The sequence below is a fragment of the Motacilla alba genome, chromosome 1A, assembly GCF_015832195.1.
Source record: "Motacilla alba alba isolate MOTALB_02 chromosome 1A, Motacilla_alba_V1.0_pri, whole genome shotgun sequence".
NCBI classification, from domain to species: Eukaryota; Metazoa; Chordata; class Aves; order Passeriformes; family Motacillidae; genus Motacilla; species Motacilla alba.
The window spans coordinates 13,357,229-13,369,986 of NC_052031.1; the positions used below are offsets into that span (position 1 = coordinate 13,357,229).

At 36.3% G+C, this 12,758-nt stretch overlaps 1 protein-coding gene across 5 annotated transcripts in view; it reads left to right on the forward strand.

Moving 5' to 3' along the window:
• The window catches only part of KMT2E (lysine methyltransferase 2E (inactive)), a 55,144-nt gene that overhangs the window by 9,458 nt on the left and 32,928 nt on the right, over nucleotides 1-12,758 (forward strand). For 4 of the 5 annotated variants that reach the window (XM_038155322.1, XM_038155321.1, XM_038155324.1 and 1 more), the window contains one exon: nucleotides 7,269-7,453. In XM_038155322.1, coding sequence (XP_038011250.1) covers nucleotides 7,383-7,453 — 71 coding nt within the window. In that variant the 5' untranslated portion in view covers nucleotides 7,269-7,382. Of the gene's footprint in view, nucleotides 1-1,018; nucleotides 1,089-7,268; nucleotides 7,454-12,758 lie in introns of all 5 variants that reach the window. The other variant, XM_038155323.1, reaches the window with a different exon arrangement.

Consider the following 12,758-nt stretch of genomic DNA (forward strand, 5'->3'; position numbering starts at 1 on the left):
AGCAGAGGTGTCCCTGCCTTATGGCAGGGATGTTGGAACTGGATGATCTTTCAGGTCACTTCAAACCCAAGCCTTTCTGTGATTCTGTGCTAGTAAATTGAGCTTATTGGCACTATTTTAAAAGCAAAGTTGGAGGAGGAGTCTTACTTTGTAGTTGATTGTAATAAGAGTGTTTCTTAAATAAGTTGGTCTAATGATTAAATAGGTCTGTGTTGGTACAACCAGTAATGTGATAAAACAGAAATTTCACAGGGCTAGAAACTGAGTAGCCTTGAGCTCTCTGAAGCTTACTGAAAATCCAAAAGGAGATGAGGGCAGCTATGAGCAGTGTCCTGTGAGAAACAGGGAGAGGAAGCAAATGATTTTAGCCATTATCTGTTATAAGTGACTTCAAACCAGCCATAGCAAGTACTTTTTTGGGTTTTTGTCTGTTTGACAGGGTACATGAGAAAGAGGTTAGATGGACATGAGTACTGACAATGTGTAGGTGACCCTGAACTGCATAGGAGGATGTTGAGGGGCTTGTGAGTGAGGCTAGAAGCAGTTATTGTTGTCATGAGGAAGAAGATACTGCTGAGAGGGATATAGAGAGCATTAAATTAGTGGGAATGTGTGAGCACACGCTACAAATACCAGATTTCTTCTAGAACAAGTTGTTTCTTCTATATGATTTGCAGGACTTGGTCATTAATATATCTTAATTTGTATATTTGAGTGTGCCTACTATGTCTTATTTTTCCTATTCCCCTTTCTTTTTGTTTCAGCACAAATTAGAAGTAAACTGCTAACTTACCTGTTAGGTTACCATATAAAGCAGCAAACAGTAGCAGAGGTCTGAATTTGGACTTGCAGTTGTTTCTAAGTCTGCACAGTTCTTACTGCAGTGGTGTAACATCTTGAACTTGGATATCACCCTAATCTCTTAGGAAATCTGTATGGTTATGGAGCATGTTAGGGGAAACAGAGAAAAATTCCTTGTATGGAAGATTAGTCATTTATTCATGTATTCTGCTTCTAGGTCTGATTAAAGGCTCCCGAGAAACAGACAGCAATGAATAAATATTGATTACTGTACACATTTATTTATGGTATGTGTATATATGCTGCTTATTTTTTCCATGTTTGTGTGTTAATACAAGTATACACATATATACATGTGCACAGTATAGTTCATTATTTGAATGATACCTAGAGTGTACCATTAAAATGCGTGTCACTTGCTAATTTTAAAAATAATCTAATTTCTTGTTAGACTTGTATGATCAGAGCAGTAGTAGAAAGCAGCAGTTTAGAAAAGCATGATTTTATTTAATGAAATGTTCTTTAAATCTTCCCTCTTATTCCTTTCCAATAAAAAAGAAAGTTAAAAAATCAAACAAACTAAACAAACAGAGCCCAACACATACCTCCCAAACCAAAAACAAACAAAAAATTTCCAAAGGAGGGAAAAACCTGTAGGTAGGAAAGCCAACTAGTAAAGCTTAGTTTGTTGGCCTTATGACAGTTCAGGACATTAGTTTTCACTCTGTGCTTGTGGAGTCTGACAAACTATTGATAGTTGCATTTTTAGTTAGATTTCTCCTGTATAGATTGTGCTAGGGCATAAGTGTATCATCTTTCTTGTGGATTTCTTGTGGTCCAAGGTGGTTCCCATGACCATGGGTTAAAATTATTGGCCTGTAAATCTGAAGGAAAGTATGACAAGAATTGCTTTTGCTCATGATTGCAAAATGTGTGTTCACATATGATGTAATTGGAGGGAGGAGGAGAATGTTTAGATTGCATTCTCAATAAATGCAGCTCACGCATAGAAGATGCATGGTGAGGTAATAAAATGCAATAAAACAGAATGCTAACTTTTGGTCATTATTACCTGAGATGACTTTGTATAAACAAGTAACAGTAAGATATGCAGGAGTCAGCAGAGGTCTGAAAGCAGTAATACAATCTTGGAAATCTTTGCATCTTGCCTGAAAGACCTTACTGAGATGGGAAACAGTAATTAGTTTTGTAGTGGTCCTTTGTAACTTTGGAGCCAACCTGGACTCACGGTAATGTGAATTTTCTACTGGGAGCAAATGGAAATTAAGAGTAGAACATTTCTACGTTCAAATTGACTTGAAGTTACAACCAGGTTAGCATTGCGTGCTGGTTAAACTGAAAGGTCTTGATTGACTCAAGACTGTCATGTTTGTATGTTTTAACGCTCATTTATTTTTTATCTGTAAATCTTGTAACTCTTCTTCCTTGATCAGTGCTTGAGTGGAAAATTGACTGTTTCAGCAATTTCATTTCTTGCTTCAAGTTGATTCCTTTAAGATTTGTAAACATCTCATGAAAATGAGCCTTCATATATACTGTGTGTATTGTGATACTTAATATTGCTCCAGGAAGTGGTTATTAATTTCTTGCTTGGATTTAAAGGTGTGAGGGAAGGGGTTTACCAGTACTCAGTTTAGCAAAAGGGAGCCTGTCCTGTGCTTGTGTTGAGGGGAAATAAGCTCTTAGAAGCGTGAGGTGAACTGTCCATTGCTGGGTAAATTGGGAAACGGTGTAACTTTTTAGGTGTTGGAGCGACGAGCTGACAATTCTTCCTGGCCATTTCAGTTACTCAGTTTACTACATATGGGAAAGTTACCGCCTTCACCTTTTATGTATTTTGTAGTATGCATTTCAAGTTACATAATTTTGCTTTTAAGGAAAGATAGTTGTCATATGTAAATAGGTTAGAAGGTTTTGATTAATTTCTTCAACTCTATATGGATTTTGTATATAGACCTTGTGAAAATAGAGTATAGAGATGGTAATTTGGTTAGTATATAAATAATTCTGTAGTGACATTAGTTAAGGACTTCATGGTGAAGTTGTATGCATCAGTATAAAATCTAAATAATTATTTATCTTAAACCAGCACTGTTGCGTCTAATGAAAAGCCTAATTATTGGCTAATTTGAATTAGATTTTTCTCCTTAAACTTCTGTGTTTTGTAAGTTCCTGGTAATTTGCTTTGCAGAGTCATTCTGTGATGAAATCTCCCAAATCTTGAAACATCTAAGCCATCTAGTAACTATTTTTTAATCTTGTAATTGTTGATGGGTGATAACTGCAGAGAAGAATATTGAAGAACTTTACATGTATACAAAATTCATAAAAACAGGAACAAAAATATTTAGTGGTTTTATAATGCCTAGTGATGTGAGAAACTTGAACTGATCTAGCAATCCATGTACTTAAGTTAGTGTAGTCTTCTGTGTGTGGGGGGAAATTCTTATATTTGAGATAGGATATAATTTAACTGTAAGCTTAATTCATAGTTCCACTTATGTCTCTTTATAAATTAGAAAACAAATGTTAAGTTTTGAGTTGCTTTGTATCTGTTCCTGACTTCTATAGTAAATGTATTTTTTTCTAATTTCTGTATGCCTTTTGTGTTTGTCACATGACAACAGAATCTGGAAATTGTTCATGGGAAGGGAAAAACAAGGAACAGTGACGCTGTCTGTAAAAAGTTGTCAGAGATGTGAAGAAGAATAGCCCAAACAGCTTTTTTTAATATTTTTTCCTCTTTGGTTTTTGTAATATTAGATGTAAACATGGTTTAAAACCCCCCCAAGAAACTAGAAACCCTCATCATATTGTAATAATAATATTACTGTAAGTATTATAAGTAGTAATGCTGTCTTGATATATTAATGTCTCTTTAGGGGTTTTTTTATGTTTAAGACAAAGAAATTTTACTGGTGATGCCACCATCTCTTATTGATTTTTATGAAGAGTTTTGTATGTGCATCTAGATGAGAGCTTTAGTATTCTTAGGCATACAGCATAGGGCCTAGCAGATTTAACACTACTGATGTAATTTCAGGAGATCACACCCTTACCTTGTGATTCAAGAGCTGAGCTGTCTATATTTGAGAGTTTTTCCTCCTTTGTGTACCAATGGAAAAGTTAAGTTTTTTCTTCTGATGTGACACAAGTGATCTTAGCAGGACATGAGAGAAAGGAAACATGTGGTCTCTGTTAGACCACAGAATAATGTTGTTTTAGTGGAATACCTCAGGGATAATGTATGAGTTATTTCCTGTTCCTTAAAGCATAAATTCTCTGTACAAAACCACAGTGATTAATATTTTGGAATGTATTGCAGTCTTCTGTTTTTTGAGTACAATTAATTTATACAAAAAAAGGGTCCTGTGTCATAGACAAAGTGGATCGTAAGTATGATGAGGCTTCAGATATTTTAGACTTGATGCTGCTGTTGTGTCAAAGAGCTCCTCTGTATTCTCTAGAGACAAAGAGAAGTGCCATTAAAAGTGTAAATCAGTATGATGAACGGGGAAGTGTAATGGGTGTGAAGAGGTTGCTCTTGCACAAGATAAATGTTCTACCAGATTGAGCAGAAATTTGTCTGGGTTTTAAGATGAACGTTTTATAGTTAGGGCAAGATAAACTTTTTTACTGCAACTAAATAAAAGCAAAATTTATTTAAGGGATTTTTTTTTTCTCCTATAATAAAGCTGTAGGGTGATTGTGAGAAAATTGGGTGAATTTAAGAAATTGCCGAAATGCTTTCAGAGCTTAGAGTGTACTATTACTAATGGAGTAGACGATAACAAAATGGTTTAGAGACAATATAGTCTCTACTGTTGTTAGTTAAGGTACAGTAGATCAGCCACTTTGCCCAGTAAAGAGCTGATCAATGAACTTTGGACTAATAGTTTTTATATGGTGGCTTTTAACTCTGTGACCCTGAAATTAACTGGAGAAACCAGTGTGGTCTTCCTGTCTTTCAAATTCATGTACTGCTTGAAGAAAGACTTAAACAGTAAGGTGTGGAAATGAATGTACCTATGAAAACAGTTTCTTAAAGGCCATGGATGACAGTTTGTCAGAGTTCTGAAAGAATAATTACTTGAAATAGATGGATACTTGCAGGAGTTGGAAAGTACCAAATCATGACAGCAGATAGTATTTTATGACTCACCTAAAATACCATGCTTCAAAGGATAAGTAATCTCTTCATAGATAAAATCCCCCAGTGGTTGTGTTATTTTCTTTTTGAACTTATAAAAATAGTGGGAATATTAGTATGTCATGACAATGCTTCTGATTCTGACATGGCGGAAAATAATTATTTTCTGTCATTCCAAATTTAACATCACTGTAGGGATCATAATTGGATGGCCTATATATAAGGTCACAGTTTTGTTTAATAAGTGGGTGTAGTGTTATTAATTTATCCTAGATCTCCCCCCACTCTCATTATGGGCATTTGTTGAGGATGGCTACTCATAAATAATGAGCAATGTTTGTTTGAATTAACTTGGCTGTGTAGGTATTACAAGCCAGTGACTGCCTTCATTCTTCCATACTGAACTATAGGCAAAGGAGAAGCTTTAGAGAGTTCTGTGTGTGTGATGAAGAAGGTGGTAAAAAACAGTGAGTTAGTATTGCAGTCATGTTCCACTTCCTTTTAGGTAAAACATCATCTCTTTAATGCTCTTCAGGCAAAACTTGATTCCTCAAGTTTCTGACTTTATCCAGTGTAGATCAGGTTATTAGAATTCTTTCTGAATTCTGACAAAGCTGTATTTGAATAACTTGCCATAGGGCAGGAAGTTGGTTTTGGTTGAGTCCCCCCCCTTTTTTTGTTGGGTTGTTTTTTGTTGTTGTTTTTGGTGTTGGGTTTTATTAGCACGAATGGTGGTGTATTTGCATTGTCGTGAATGGGGACATGCATTAGCCAGTTATTTTCAATCTATACATAGCTCTAAAAACATGCATGGCTCTTCTTTTTCTGTATTAAATTTTTAAAAAGCCACGAATATCACCTGATTATCAGATTTGGTGACCAGATTTCTTCTCTCTGTGTTGGCAGTGGAGGTCACTTGAATATATGATGATTGGGTAGTCTCAGTTGTTCTATGTAAGTTTGGAGATGTCACAGCCCGTGAGACAGCTGTCTAAATGTGTTCCTCACTTCCATCAGTCTCCAGGGCATTTTTACCTGCGTTACTTTACAGCTGATGCTCTACCTGGTCAGAAGTGTTTAAAGAAAATGTTTTAAGAAAAACCTCACCAAAAAACCTCACCCAGGGCAGCGGTCAAAGCACCAGCCTGACAGAGTTCAAGAAGTGTCTGGACGATTCTCTGAGGCACATGGGGTGACTCTTGGGGATGGTGCCCTGCATGTTCAGGAATTGGTCTTGATGATCCTGGTGGGTTCCTTCCAACTCAGCACATTCTGTGATTCTGTGAAAATATATTGGTCTCAAAATTATTGTGCTCACGTAGACATCAGCTAAGATACAACATATGAGAGGAGTGTCTTTATAGGGCACAGTATGTGGTTCATTGCAAAGTGGTCTGTGGTCTTGCAACTTTGACATTTTGGTAAGAGTTTGCAACTATTAATTATGTAACTACTGAAGATACTGGGCTATTTTACTTCAGTTACCTAGTCACACGTAAAACCTGGTCTATATTAGTGTATAAAAGTGTGTTAATTTACTAATTGTGAATAGCTGAGAGCTGTGCGCTTTTCTCCTGTACTTGGTTAGGTGTTCTGCCCTATGTAGTTAGGGAAGTGGGGGACTGGTAGTAACTGGCATACAGGTTGGATCCTGTGTTCACTCATGTGAGTCAAGCAGATTGTAGTTTGCTCTACAGTTAAAAACTACTACTGATTATTTTCATTTTACTCTTAAAAAAAAATCACTTCCAAAAGTGGCACTGAATGGGCATAGTATCTTCTAATGGTGATTTATCAAAATGGAAAATGTTTCCTATTGTTATTGTGAATTATTAGAATTATTTTATTTTTTAAAAAATACTAAATGGTAGTTAAGACATTTGGGGTTTTTTTAAGTGCAAAACAAAAGAGAGCAGTGCTGGCTAAGACTTATTTGCAAATTCTCTAACTAGATTTCTCTTGAAAGGTACAGCAACTAAGCTTTGACACAGGACCAGTCTCTGGCACTTCCCCGATTGTGCTGAGATTTTTAATCAGAAATTTGAATGATTGTCCATTTGTAATATATTCAAGTTCAGGTGTTAAGATCATCACACTCTTTAAAGATGTTTATTTGCAGTTAATTTTAGAGAAGATTGAATGTTCTCCTTTTGTTTCTGTAAAATAAAACTAGGGAAGTAATTGTGACAGATGTAAATGGCAAGTTTTTTAAATAAAATAAATACGTAATGTAAAATTGCCTGGGTTTAAAATGAACTGACTTAATCTCCTGCGTGTTGTGTTTTGTTTTTGACAGGGTTTGTGGATGCACTTAGATGTTTGCAATGAGCACTGTGGCTGGCATGCCCCAGTGTTTTGGATACCAATGCATAGGACTCCGTAGTAATCGAATTTATCAGAAACGAACGTCATGAGCATAGTGATCCCACTGGGGGTTGACACAGCAGATACTTCTTATTTGGAAATGGCTGCAGGCTCAGAGTAAGTATGTGAACATAATTTGTAAGTTCTCTTACCTATTTTTTAATTACTTAAATTTTTTCCTTCATGACTGTTTTTTAATACAGTTGGAGAAAATTTGTTTCCTTAGTTTTGTTGACTTTTTAATTACTTAAATTAATAACTGTCACTTCTTTCTTATGTCAGTTTCTTCCACTTTAGGGGGAGCAAAGGAGAGAAGCTAAATGTTTCTACAAAAGCATGTTTTTCTTGCTTATCAGACTGACAAATAAAGATGCTGCTTGGTTTACTTCTCATACTTCAAATATTTTGCCATTTCAGTTTCCTTTTTAACTACATTAAAAAATGTTTTGGTTTTGCACGTTAGAAAGATAAAATAATCTGGTGCATTAAACTGCAAGAAAGTAGTAGTAATCAAGACAAGGGTGCTTTTCTTAATGGAAATTGAAGGCCTAGCTGAAATGCTAATACTGTGTCTTCACAAAGTCATTTTGAATTGTAAAGCTAGTAGAAAATCATTTAGTAACTGTGTATAAAGGGTTATAAAAGAGCCAGTGAAGTCATGCATTCAGTAAACTCTGGCTTTGCACCAAATATTGTAGTGTAGTGAGTTTCTGGGTTTTGGGGGATGGGGAGGGTGACTTGTGGGGTTTTTTTGGGGGTTGGGAGGGAGATGTTATTGTGCATGTGTGTTTTTTTGTGTTGTGGTTCTTTTCTATTTTTTCCCCCTAGGCTCCTGTACAGTATTCGTGGGCTAAGGTTTAGATATTGTTGATGTCTGACTGGATACATTTCTTGTCAGACAAACCTTTCTCTGTGTGTAGCATCAGCATGACTGTCAAATGTTTTAGAAGCAAGTGGTTTTTCTTCCAAGCTTTGAAGGAAAGTTTTAGCAGAACTCTAGAAGAGCTTTTTAGAGGGATGTTTCTCTACTGTGCTTCCAGATATATATGAGGCTATTCTAGGTTTGTGCTGTTTATTTGAAGAGAACCAAGAATTTGCAATTCAAGAATTTTGTTACATTAAATTTTAAAGTTGTTTTATCTTTTCATATTAAAAATACTCTTTACCTTGGTGCAGAAAATTTTTAACTGTAGTGAACCATTCACATTTCTTTTAATTCTTTTCCTGTGCTTTTCTTTTATGTTTAGAGAGGGTCATGATTCCTGAGGTTGCTGACATTCCTTGCAGACGCAGCATGTCATGCTGAAATTAAAATAAATAAATTTAGTTGGCCGTATAAACAAGATAGAGTTCACAGTGTGTTATTTGCTTGATTCTGTGGCAGAGCGACCCAGTTAGGAGCTGCTTTTCTTCAGATGTTAAGTGGCTGTTAGCACTTAGACTAATTCTTGTCATCTCTGCCGTACTCACGCTGAAATGTGTGTAGTTGCATGATCGGCATACGCTGATTTAAAAGCCGTGCTACTGTCACAAGAAGTGTGACACAAAGGTGTGTCCCTAATCTACCAGCTTACACAGTTGTAAATCTTTTCTATCGCAATCTGTGTGGCTTAGTCTTCGTTCTTGTACATTTTCTTCCAGAGGGTAGCATGTTGGATATGGAGTGTATCAGTAACAGTTGTAGATGGTCTTTGAGCAAGTTCTGGGGTTTTCCCAGCAGGGAGGAGCTAGAATTTTTCCACTCTGACTGGCAGGTCAGATATTGCTTCATCGGTTGCTGAAGCATGAGCAAACACAAGAATGGGGGAGTGGCAAACTCGATTATGCAGGAGAAGCTGCTTAGGAAAAAGCTCTTTGTGTAGTGCAGTCTCCTAGTGCTGAAAGATTTTTCCTTATGTTTCCAACCAAGGCATAAGCCTATTAAAAGAGGGGATATTTTATATGATTTACAGTTCCACATATTATTATAATAATTGTTGCAAATAGCTGTGTGTAGAGTACTAAGGGGTTTAAGGATCTTAAAAATTGAGTGAAATAGTTTGTTTCTTACGTTACATGTACTTAAGTGGGGTCTCCAGATAGATCTTTGAGTCATCGTAGTCAAAACACACATACTTGGCCTTAACTTGTAGATCTTAATAAAGATGAGGATTTGTGACTTCTTAGTGGTAAGGTCCTTGTAAGCAGAACAAGCCATTTCTGAAGGTTCAAGATATTCTTCCTGGTTTCAGAGAGTTCTTGTGCGGCTTAGAGTGTCAGTATAAGCTACAAATTGAGAAATGCCATTGATGGTACTGCTTTTTTGATTATATCCATACATGTTTTTTAGGGAGAAGGCCTGTACCATAAACTTCACAATCACGGTGTACAGATCACTGTACTGAGCTCAGTATCCAAGAAAAAAAGAACATTGGTGTAGTCTTACATACAGATAGTATCGGGCCAGCCTGTACTTGTAGGGCCTGCTGCAAGGTGCTTAGGTAGCAGAACCCACTCCCTGGTAGAGAAGCAGTCCTTGGGTCTTGTTGTCTAGGTATTGAAGCCTGTCAATTGTCTTTGGTTAGATGAAGTGTCTTGAAATAGAAAATGTTGTTTCTCATGCAAAATATATTATATTCTTTTATCTGATATGGCCTTCAGCTAGATACTGTTCAGGTGTGCTGGTACAAACAGAAAACAAACCTAAATTCCTTGAAAATTAGACCTATCAAACTGGATTGTGGAATATTGATGTTGCTGAGAGGTTGCATTTGGAGTTCAGACAGATGTTCAGGAAATACTCATAGTATGCTTAGCTCACAGCCTAAAGCTTGGATAACCCATCTGTCTTTGAACATTTCAATGCAATTTTGTTTCCTGCTTGAATATATACATATTTGTCGAAGTGGTTGATGGCCCAAATTCTAGCTGACTGTATTTTGGGTATTAGTCAAAAATTGTTTGCTTTTTTTGCTTTTTTTTTTTTTTTTTTCCTTTTTTTTTTAATTGATTGCTAAATGGTCAGAAATGAAACCATGTTTAAAAGAAGTCGAATGGGGGAAATGACGTTTTAGGGATGAATTGGTTTTCTTTGGCTCGTTTCAGGTTGATTTCCATAATACAAGTTAACTAATTATAAAAGTGTAGCGACTGAGGTTTTGTAAATTAACTGGTCTCTCGTGTTGCTTTTAGTTTCTCACTAATGCCATCTGCTGGCAACATGCAGAATATTTTGTTTCCATTTTAGATATGAACTGTAGGAAATGACTCAGAGCATGAAGTTGTTTCACTTGTTAAATGACAACTCTCTCAAGGCTTTCTTTTTTAATATGGGCATCTTTGCTTTTTTTAACTGATTTTTAGAAAATACTGTATTTCTTTTTTCAAGGTACAGGAATGTCTTAAATCACTGCAGCCCAAGAGCATGTGGAAAGCTTTTGTGCAGAGCATTTTGCTTTGTTCCCTGTGAACATTTTGCACAGATTTGAATCACTGACCGCAACGCTTAACAAGTATATTTCATATTTTAGCAAAATATGGTCAGTTTATCATAGTAATGTTTGTTTATTTAGGAAATAATATTAACATTTTGATCAAGCTTCATATATACTGTGTTGTAATACAAACATTGCAGTTTGGATGAAAACCAAAAATACAATAAATATCTTTTAGTTATGCAGTAAGGCAGCGGTTGTTTGAAGTGAAGCTGAAAAATGTGGTATGATCAGAGGGCTGACAGTCTTAGTACCTCAGTCTGTGACAGAATTGGCTAATGTCCAAAAATACAAGCAAGGAAAGCCTTACAGTATTTTCACAGATCTGAATGCTTACGTGTTTTCCTCCTGAAAACTTGCTTTCTGGGATGGCTGTAAGAATGCCAATGGTGAAATGAGGGGGTGTATGTCTAGTACAGTAGTTAGTGCCTTGCTGCTTGGGCCCTAGTACTTGAGCCCAAAAAACATGAAAGTTGATTTTTAAGTTAGGTAGCATCTCATGCTTTAATCATCTGTACAATTAAATATTTTGCCAAGAGGCATTTCTTCTCAAAGCTGTGCAATTGTGAGATGCCTGTTTTAGAAGAAGGGCTTGACCTTTGAACAGACAGGAGTATAGAGGGCATCTTTTCTGTTTGAGGTCATGCACATGGTTGGCAAAACCAGGAGTGATAAGGAATTCAGTAATCTCTTTGTCAAAATCGATTTTGTTTGTGGCTTTCTAGAAGAATGGTGCTCATTCTGTACTGTTTTATGGCCTCTGTATCACTTTTGTGTTGACTGTAAAGGAAACCTATGATGGTTAATTTCTAGCTTAAGTGAATGCTCTTGGAGCTCCTTCCCATAGTTCTTGGTTTCTTCCCCACTTCCCCAGCCCAGTGCAGTGGGTAAATGAAACAGTAACAGTTACATTCAGAGCTCTAGTGGGCATCTGTTATAATTGAAAATAGTGTCTGTGCCTGGATAAGCATTTGCAAAAAGTTTTACTGAAAGCTGATTGTGTTCCAGATTTTTTAGTAGTTGCCTTTCTGTATCACCGGATTTTTCTCCCACCATTTTTCTGGTTTTCCTTGTTCAAGTAAAGTTGTGACTTTCTCTTAGTAACATTGTTCTCTGAATCTGTTTTACGAGTGTTAAAACAGTTGGTGGTAAATGAATGTTTTTGGAAGCTTTACACTTCTGCTTCCCACCACTGTTATGCCTATAAATATTAAATTTTGTTCTTTTAAGTGGTTTATAACTGGCGAGAGTAATAAGAAATGGATGTAGGGTGTTGGGCATATTGTGTTGCCTCAAATCTTAAAAGAGACCTGGACTGTCTTTTTGTAGTCGGATGATGAAATACACAACCTCTCTTTTTAGGACACTTTCATTCTGGTATCTTCACTGGATCCGGTGTTTAAGTACCTGGTATTTAGGTCATAGTAACACTTATTTTTAATGAAGGAAACTCTACTAAATTAATCCAGTATGGATTTTACCAGAATCCCCTCCTGCCTGTCCTTAGTAAGCCTTCCTGCTCTGAAAACAGAGTATTTTTCAGCAAGACCTAGGTTGAGTATTGAACACAGAGTGGATAAGAGTACCCATGCTACTGCTTGTCCCATTCAGGAAGTGAGGAAGAATAGCAGAAGAAGCAATGCAGTGGTCAAGACATCCTTGTTTCTGGAGAAGCTGATTTCTGCCATAGTCATGATGGATGTGTAGCTAATGCCTCATTCACTGGCATTTTAGTTGGCTGGGTCATCAGAAGGATTACTGGAGCACAGAAAAGATGTGTGATTACTGCACAAATGTGTTGGTAAATAAGTAAAAGCAAATTGGTTGGAAAGGCACAAATTGGTTGGAAAGTTTTTTCATCTTTTGTCTTTATTTTAGTCATGAGCTTAAGTTTTAAGCTGCTTCTAGAAGCTAATTATAACAAACTCCAAATAAAATTGTATTTTCAA